The following is a 9,689-nucleotide window of genomic DNA, read 5'->3' as shown; positions in this document are numbered from 1 at the left end:
CTGAAATTTTGGTTTGTTGTTTGTGTGAAATTGTTGGTTTTTGTTCTTTTTACACAGTGATTTTGTGTGCAACTGATGCGTGGTTCATGATCAAATATATACCCGTTGAAATAAACCATGTTTTATTTTTCAAATTGGGAAGGGTTCCGTTCACTCCGTATAAAACTTAAATTAGTGACGATACAGGAGATAAGTAGATACAACTGAATTAATACATTTTCGTCGACCAATTTTCAGAGAGAAAAACGTAGCAAAAAGCAACAAATTTGACAGGACTCGTTATCGCGAGAATGCTCAGTCGGCCGGATTAAAGAACGGAGCAGGCCGTGCCATTTTCCCCCCCAATAAAGCGTCTTTCATTCCTTTCGTTTCGCCCACTCGCAACCTTCCCCACCCAGGAATGTTTGCAGAGACTTCCCCATTGTCCATTGTTGTCAGCGCCACACCCAGTTCGCAGGTCTTCCGTTTTGCCTCATATCTTCAGCCGATAATGGCTTGCCAAGATTGTGCGTTTTAAGGTCCAACCCTGTTCCCGCTTCCGTTTGCGCAATAAAACCGCACGATCCGCCGCGACACAAATCACCGCGACTGAGCCGGGCCGGTTTCTAATCAATGTGCCATCACGGGAGCGCCCGAGTTAGGAGGAAGAAGGATTCCGCGCTCAGGTTAGGAGGCAACAAAGGACTTGCTTGACACATTCGTTTGCTTATCAGACACACGAAACACAAGATTAAGAGACAGATTTGGTTCAGGGCGGTTTGCGTTGCATCTGCCCTCTGGTTGCCCTCGTTTCAATTCAATGGAGAAGCCACAAGGAAATGACGATGATTGACAGTTCAGTGACACGAAAATAGAGTTTGTCAAGGCCCAACAGTCGTGACTCCTGCGTGCCCGAGTACCTAATGAGCCATTACGATTCACGAGTTTTATAAAAAAAACAAAAACAATCCTGGACACTCACCAGCGTCAAGATTTCTAAGCCCCTTTCACACTGGCTTTTTCTCTGGACTCGATGCAGGATGGTGGGTTGAAGTCCACTTGCAAAAGTTCAGGCTTTCGACATTGTAAACCAAGTGAAAGCTGCGTGTAAGGGGCTGCCACCAGTGTGTGAAATTTAACACCTTGTGATGGAAGCACTTGGCACCGTCATCTAATTACAGGGACGTCATTGGTTCCCTTTCTACAAATTGACATGACGATTGCCAGACCGTTCATGTAGAATATAACTCAGTCGAGTGCAGACCTCTGCCGAGGACCAACGATGCCAATTTGGATAGATACCTACCTCCTGCCCATCTCAATTCTTGTCATTACAATTCTTTTTTTTTCCCCCCGATTAACTGGGGAATTACAGAACCTTTCCTAGATAGACATGATATCCAAAGGTTTTTAAGCCCCTTTCGAACAGTTCTAATTCTTCCCTTGTCTCGAAAGCAATTGTTACTGTCCCATACGTTGGCACACATCTAATGACGGGCGTCCTCGGTCCTAGAAACCCGTGCTGTGACCCCACCTCCCTAAGTCCTCTGAGCCTCGTCAATACGATTCATGCAGTATTTACCGGTACACCGAGGAAAACAAGAACAAATCTTCCTGGATACAAACCGGCGGCAACGTTCGTTAGGCCCCTTTCACACTGGCCGCCGAAGCCGGTTCCAGTTGTCTTGGCTCGGTGCCGCCACGGAACGGTTGACCCGCGTATTTGTCAGCTTCCAGCTTTGTAACGGAGGCCTGAGTTCATTCAGCCCCTTTCATACAGATCATCTAGGCCGCTTCCAGTTCTCTTGGCTTAGCACCGATGCGGGACGGCGAAGGTGAAGTCGACAGACAAACTTGCCGTCCTGCGACAGACGAGCGGTCTGCAGTATGCCGCCTGTGTGGGACTGCAGCTCAGGCTTTTAACACCTCAGCAGTTGTCACTGTCCCAGATCCTGCTGTGATTTCCTGAATGTCACCGAGAGCCGAAGCTTTTCGAAACGCCTTTCACCTTTCAGTTTGAAAATGACTGGCGAATAAATGTGAAATGGAATCCAGAAACCATTTTGGTCGATAAAAAGTCTGAGGAGGAATGCTCACAGAGTCACCGAGTGTTTCATGTCCTTGTTTATTTACATAGCGAGGGTGTTACAACTCTCTTCCTTTTCAGCGTTTTTTTAATTAAAAATACACCACGCGTTAAAATACATCCTTCAAACCCCTTTGGTGCATCATCATCATCACAATAATAATACAACAAATGATTTCAAGGGTATGGCCCAATTTATATTTGCATTTTTGTTTTGTTTAAATGTTAGTAAATCATGCAACTCAGAAATATAGTGTGTAGGAAAATAAAAGGATATAGGCCACATAATTAGGCTTTGCTTTGCAAAGAAGTTTTAACATCAAGAAACAGAAAGGCTGGAAGGCTAGCGGCAAAAACAAAACAAAACAACCAAACAAACCAACGAAACCAGCAGTGGTGTGTGTGTATAAAGTCAAGTCATAATTAACATTCCTAAGTGTTTAATGTGGTTTGTGAGATAAACATGATCGCATCCTGCTCGGTCAGTCAGGCAAGCGTCAAAACCAAAGCACCATCTTGATAATACGCGGCAGCCGCCCGGAACGTCTTGACGCGTTTGTTTTTTTGCAGGCACTTTAAGGCGTTCTCATGTCGAGTGAGCGCAGGGTTAGTCGCAAGAGGGACCTTTGCATAAATTCCGGTTAAAGTGATAGTTCGGGTGAAGGTCTCTGGAAGACCCGTGACGGAGCAGGGAGGGTGCGGTATCTAAAAAGGAGAACACGGGATGTGGGACGTCAGGACTTTTCGGACAAGACGATGTTCACCATTGTGTTCTCACGTAGCGGTTGGGGGTTCTGGAGAATCAGCGACGACTTGGGTTACTTTGGGGTCAAGAGTCTACGAGTTCAGATTGACGTGTTGATGGTCTTCCAGTGCTCTTTGCTGGTTCCCACTGAGCTGCAAGTCCAGGTTTTAGGAGTAACGTTGGGAACGGGGTCCAGTTCTAGCAGTGTAGTAGGTGCGCAGCACCGTGACCGGGGATAAAGATCTTGAAGATTAGCGTTCGAGAGACATTAGCCATGTCAGCGATGGTGCCGACTCCGGATTCTGCTCTGCAGAGTGCCATTTAGCTTTCAATATATTCATTTTGGAGAAAGATGCTCTATATTCAGAAGGCTCCACGACAATCAAAGAATGTTATTTCAACTGTAGTGTTACACTCAAAGCTAATTTCCGCTCAGTAACAGCAATTCATTTACTGTTAAAATAAAATGTACACTTGCAAGGTATAGATAAACAAACAAAGAAGTCTAAGTTGTACAAAATGAAATATTTAAAGTCTTGCAACAGCCACATGCAGAGCAGAAACTTGGTAGTCTCGAGTCCAATGACAGTTAGGCATCTCGGCGGCTCTATCGTCGGTCCTCAATATCGGCGGCCGTAACTTGGCGAACTGTACGAAGATGAGGAAGAGGAGGAGAAGGTGGTGGTGAAACTGGATCCGGTTGCGTCAAAGCTCCCTCTTCTGGAGCCCGACCTGGAACCGGTTCTGGAGCCCGACCGTGAGCCGGTAGCTGAGCCTGAGCCGCTGACGCTGTAGGGACTGTAGAGGCCTTTACTGGACTGGGAGGACGCCTCCAGAAGTCTGAGGCCGGTGCCCTCCTCAATCATGCTTCTGTCTAACGCGTCCTTGTAGGAGATTTTGAGTTTGGTTTTGGGGCAGGTGAGGTACTTTGAGTGCGTGTTGACGTCACGTAGCTTCTGTGCAGTGCGTGCGTCCAAGGTGCCCTTCTTCAAGGCATCATCCAGTGAGACTCTGTTGGTGACGTCTGGTTCAATTAAACCACCAGTCAGATATTGGACTTCCAGGAACCGCTGGCCGGCCTCATAGTACAGCCACCCTTTCTTGAGGGCTTGGGCCGCTGACATTTTGGTTTTGGTTCGAGGGTCCTCGAATCCGTTACAAGCTTTCTGTGCGAGGCTGATACGGTCCACCATGATCTTGTCCACAAGTCCTTTGTTCATTGCGTCTGTGACAGAGAATTTTTCACCAGTGTTTGGGTCGATGATTCCTCCGGTGCAGACCTGAGCTTCCAGCAGCCTCTGACCGGTTATGTTGTCCACGAGGTTTCTGCGAATGGCCTCGGTGACAGACACCTTCTCTAGTGTTCCCGTGTCCAAGATTCCAGCTACGGGGCCGCTTTCCTCGGCGGGGTCGTTCCACGTGACAGTCGGTGTTTTTATGCTAGGCATTGGACTTGAGGTGTAAGACGAAGTGGAGCCAAAGGAGGACGACCGTGATCTGACTCCACTGGAGTTTCCAGATAGCATGTCTGCAAACTCGGTGATGGATAGACTTCCAGCACGGTACTGGTCCAGAGCAGACTTCTCAATCAGGCCGCTTGAGATGGCGTCGTCGATGTCGTACTGTCGACCGGACCTCCTGTCGATGATCTTGGATTTTACAACTCCGGCAGACGAGGTGCTGGTAATTTCCTCCCATTCGCACTCCTGCTCGGCTAGCTCCAAATAGGTCTGGTGGTCAATAAGTCCTTTCTGGTAAGCCTCATATACGGACATCTCCTTGCCCGTCTCCGGATCAACGATAACAACTCTGCGTTTTCGAACGGATGACTTGGAGGAACTCTTCCTTTCCCGCTTCTTGTCCTTCAGCAAAAGGAGAGCGAGACCTGTTTGCGGGTCAGTCATGCATCTCTCCATGAGCTGAAGGTAAGTGAGGTTTTCTTCACTGTTGGGGTCGAAGAAGCCCTTAGTGTCGTCAGACGGGTCGGTGAGTATGTGGTTCATCTCTTCGTCAAACAGGCCACGTTCGTACGCCGCTTCCACCGGCAAGCGATGGCTCTCCTGGGGGTCAATGATTCCACCCGTGGCAATCTGAGCCTCTAGCAAGCGGATGCCGTGGTCTTTCAAGATCAAGTCCTTCTTCATGGCCTGGAACAGTGAGATGACCTTGCCAGAATAAGGGTCCCTATAGCCCGTGACCGCTCGCTCAGCTGACAGCAGTTTGTCTTTAAACTCTGGACCCACGACACCCATCTTAACGGCCTCGTTGACATTGAGTTTTAGATTTTTGATGGGGTCGATCACATACCCTGTCGCAGCCTGGGCCTCGAGCAGCTCAAAGGCGGTTCCCGGTCTGATCATGTTCTTCTTCATGGCTTGGTAGATGGACAAGCAGTCTTTGGTGGCTTCTACAAAGACGCCAGCAATGCAGCTGACGCCTTCGAGGTACTTCTTCAGGTCTCTGCTGACCTCCTCCACGCTGATGTTGCCCTGAGTGAGTTCGTTGTACGTCTTTTGGTCAATGATCTGAGAACGAAGCAGCTCGTCCACGGTGATTTGCTTCCTGAGACCCTTGAAGAGGAGCCTCCTGTCCGCCAGCGACAGCAGCCGCTGTCCACTCTCTTTGTCCAGCCGACATCTTTTCAGCAGCTGAGCGTAGGTCAGGTTCTCGTCTGTTGTGGGGTCGATATAACCTTGCACGTCGGCGGCGGGTTCAGATATTCTGTCCAATGTCTCTTTGTTGATGTACCCGCGCTGCATGGCAACATCTGCGGGAAGGCGGAAGTAGTATTCAGGATCCATCAAGCCCCCGGTGGCATTCTGGGCTTCCAGAAGCCTCAAAGCGTAATCCTCAGGAACCAGATCTTTCTTCATTGCCTGGAAGAGTGAAATCACTTTTCCACTGTATGGATCCTTGTAGCCTGTCACCGCTCTCTCGGCAGAGAGAAGTTTGTCATGAAGTTCAGGCCCCACGAGCCCTTTGCGCACTGCTTCATCCACCGTGAGAAGTTCGTCTTTCACAGGATCGATAATGAAGCCAGTTGCTGCTTGGGCCTCGAGGAGCGTCAGAGCAACTTCAGGCTTAATCTTTCCGTTTTTCATGGCTTGATAGATGCTGACCTTGCTGGGAGTGTCTGACATGATCCCGGCAATGCAACCGGTGCCAAAGAGATACTGTTTGACCGATGGCATCGCCATAATCTCGCTGATGGTCATTTTTTCTTGCTTCAAGAGGTTGTAAGTGTGCAAGTCTATAATTCGAGCACTGTAAAGCTCCTCTATTGTAATTCTCCTTCTGATGATGTCGCACGACATGCCCTGCTCAACCTTTTCGGCTTCCCTTTGCTCAATTATTTCAATGACAATGACGAGCATTCTGTCCTTGGTGATTGTCCCCAAGCGATACTGCTCAATGAGGCGGCGTCTCTCCTCCTCGGGAAGCATGTTTGAGTTCATGATTTCCCAGATGGTCAACCTCTTGCCTTCAAAGCTTTTGTGTGGGATCTCAATTTGAGTGTTGGCTAGATCTGCCTGGGCTTGCTCCTCAGTGTACTTGTAGGACTTCTCAGTGGGAGAAGCTTCAGCCTTGGACAGCGGCAGGTAGCACAGACCAGAGTTGGGATCTTTGACACATTTCTCCAGAAGGTGCTTGTACGTGACACTTTCATTGGTGTTGGGATTGGTGAAGCACCGGACGTCACCCGAGGGTTCGTTTAAAGATTTGGCCATGCGTTTACTTAAAAAGCCTCGCTGAACGGCGACCTCGGTGGGAATACGATGGCTACCGACGGGATCAATGATGCCTCCTGTGTTCAGCTGAGCCTCCAGAAGAGGAATGGCATGCTCCCTCAGCACCAGTTCTTTCTTCAGGGCTTGGAACAGAGAAATCTTATTGCCAGTGTAAGGATCTTTGTACCCTGTCACGGCTTTTTCAGCAGAGAGAAGTTTCTCATGAAGCTCCGGGCCGACAGCTCCAGCCTTGACGGCATCATCCACGGAATATTTGATGTTTTTGATGGGGTCTGTTATGAAACCAGTTCCAGCTTGGGCTTCGAGCAGTGCGAGGCCAGTGTTAGCTTGCAAAATGTTATTTTTCATTGCTTGATATATGCTTAGCTTTTCGTTTGTTCCTTCCATTGCGATGGCGTCGATGCGGTCTGTGCCTTGCAGATACTTCCTGACTTTATCGTCTTCACTCACTTCCTGAGGAGTCTTTGTGCCCTGCTGGAGCTGCTCAAATGTGGCCTTGTCAATGATGTTGGCGTTCATCAATGTGCTGGCAGCAACTGGTTCCCTCAGACCTTCAAAACAGGACTTTTCTTTTGCACAGGATTCTTTTTCCTCCACTATGGTCATCACAACCCTTATTAACTTTTCTATTGTCACATGGCCCATTCGGTACTGGCGAATCAGCTCGATTCTCTTCTCCTCTGTGATGTACTCGGAGGTGATGATCTCCCAGATTGTGACCTTTCTGCCTTTGAAAGGTCCGTAGTGCAGCTCCACCGTGCTCTGGTTCAAGGCCTCTTTGGTTTTGGCTTCTGTAATCTGTTGATCCTCTTTGGGTTTTGGAGCCTTCTTAGCGAGCGGGAGCAAGGGAAGTCCAGTTTCATTGTCAGAGATGCATTTCTTCATCAACTGCGCATAGGTGGCATCCTCCTGTGTGTTGGGATCGTAGAAGACCTTGGTTTCGTCGGTTGTCTTGCTCAAGGTTGTGCTGGTTTCCTCATCAAAATAGCTACGTTTGCAGGCAACCTCGTGTGGGACGCGGTAGCTTTTGACCGGATCAATAATTCCCCCTGTGGAGAGTTGTGCTTCTAACAGACGGATGGCGTGGTCTCTCTTGATGAGACCTTTACTCATGGCTTCAAATAGAGACACCTTCTTGCCGGAGTAAGGATCTTTGTAGCCACTAACCGCTCGCTCCGCAGACATCAGTCGCTCGTGGAGTTCTGGGCCCACCAAGCCAGCCTTCACGGCTTCGTCAACAGGCACCCGCTCGTTTTTGATGGGATCGATTATAAAGCCGGTAGCCGCTTGAGCCTCGAGAAGATGAACAGCTGTCTCCGGTGAGAGTAGCTCTTTTTTCATCGCTTGATAGAAAGGCATTTTCTCCTTGGTGGGTTCGTCAAACAGTCCAGCAATGCTCGGTGTTCCTTGGAGTGCTTTCTTCACAGGATCCATCTCAGAGAGCTCTTTGACAGTGATCTTGCCGTTGCTTAGCTTGTTAAATATGTCTTTGCTTATAACCTTTGACTCCAGAAGTTCGCTGGCTGGCACAGGGGCCCTCAGGCCATTCAGCACGTTTTCGTTGTTTTTCTCCTTGTCCTCCACAACGGTGATAACAATTTTGATGATCTTCTCTACCGTGATTTTGCCCGTCTTGTACTGGCGGATCAGCTCTCGTCGCTGCTCTTCCGTGAAATACTCTGAGTTGATCACTTCCCAAATAGTGACCGTCTTTCCTTTGAACCTGCCAAAGGGCACGTCCACGTTGGACTTGCTGAACACTTCTTTCATCTCAGCATCTGTGTACGTTCTCTCGCTTTGGCCGGCTTTCTCAGTCACGGGTAGAATCATCATGCCGGACCCCGCATCCTTGGTGCATTTGTCCAGTAGTTGCTTGTAGGTGAGGGCCTCCTGGGTGCTGGGCTCCACAAACAATTTGCAGTCCGGCATTTGCTTATTCATGTCGGCGTCAAACTGCCCTTGCTTGTAGGCCGTCTGCAGCGGGACTCTGTGGCTGTTAATAGGGTCAACGATGCCGCCGGTTGCAAGCTGCACATCCAAGAACCTGGTAGCCTGCTCCTTCTCAATCAGGTCTTTCTTCATGGCCTCAAAAAGGGAGATTCTGTCTCCCGTGAAAGGGTCTTTGTAGCCCGTGGCAGCTCGCTCGGCAGACAGCATTTTGTCATGGAGTTCAGGGCCAATCAACTGCTCCTTTACAGCCTCGTCCACAGAGAGGAGTTTGTTCTTAACAGGATCTACGAGGTAGCCAGAAGCTGCCTGAGCTTCCAGCAGCATCGTAGCTGTACTGGGTGTAATCTTGTTGTCTTTCATAGCCTGATAGACGCTCACTTTTTCCTTTGAGGGAGTCAAGATGCCGCCAATGCACCTCTGACCCTTAAGACATGACTGGATCTTGTCCGTCTTTGTGAGGTCTTGCACTGAAACTTTACCTTTCTTAAGTTTGTCCAACTCTTTTTTGGTCAGGACACCGATGTCATGAAGCCTCTCGACAGGAACTTTGTCTCTTATTCCATCAAAGGCCCAAGGCGAAACGACATCTTTCTTCTCGCCATCAACTTCAGAGCCATTGTAAACTTTCTTTGTGGTCACCGACACTGTGGCGGAGACCAACTGCTCCCCAGCATCCCTCGCTGTCTGGCCCTCAGTTTCTTTTATTTTAGATGCATTTCCTTTGGCCACCATCTCGAGATTGTTGAGTTTCTCTCTCAGCATTTTGTTCTCCTCTCCCAACAGTTTTTCTTGCTCGTTCCTTTTCTTTTCAAGCACCTCCATTTCCTTCTGCTTCTTCATCATCTCGGCCTCGGCTTCCTTCTGCTTCCTCAAGGCGTCATCCATGATGGCCTGGAGCTTGTTCCTCTCATCCTCAATCAGCTTTTGCTGACGCTCTTGCTCCTGTTTGAGCGCCTTGGCCTTACTCACTTCATCCTTGAATTGTTTCTCCAGCTGCTTCTTCTCATCTTCAACTTCCTTTTCTCTTTTCAACAGCAACTCCTTCTCAGTGAGGAAGGTCTTCTGAAGAATGACCTTCTGCTGCTCAATTTGCTCTTGTTGGGCAAGGGCCATCTAGGTAAAAAAGAAAACAACTAAGTAAACTATACAGTGACTTCATTATGGAATATTCATTATTTTT

The 9,689-nt window shown here is 48.8% G+C and overlaps 1 protein-coding gene across 11 annotated transcripts in view; it reads right to left on the bottom strand.

The window, feature by feature from the left end:
- Positions 1-2,087: 2,087 nt before the first annotated feature.
- The window catches only part of pleca (plectin a), a 75,396-nt gene continuing 67,794 nt past the window's right edge, over positions 2,088-9,689 (bottom strand). For all 11 annotated transcript variants that reach the window (XM_061664638.1, XM_061664639.1, XM_061664640.1 and 8 more), the window contains one exon: positions 2,088-9,622. In XM_061664638.1, the coding sequence (XP_061520622.1) occupies positions 3,431-9,622 (6,192 nt within the window). In that variant the 3' untranslated portion in view covers positions 2,088-3,430. The remainder of the gene's footprint in view (positions 9,623-9,689) is intronic.

This window comes from Phycodurus eques, chromosome 20 (genome assembly GCF_024500275.1).
Source record: "Phycodurus eques isolate BA_2022a chromosome 20, UOR_Pequ_1.1, whole genome shotgun sequence".
Taxonomy (NCBI): domain Eukaryota; kingdom Metazoa; phylum Chordata; class Actinopteri; order Syngnathiformes; family Syngnathidae; genus Phycodurus; species Phycodurus eques.
Note: the sequence above shows the minus strand (reverse complement) of the source record. Positions and strands in the feature narration are given on the sequence as shown.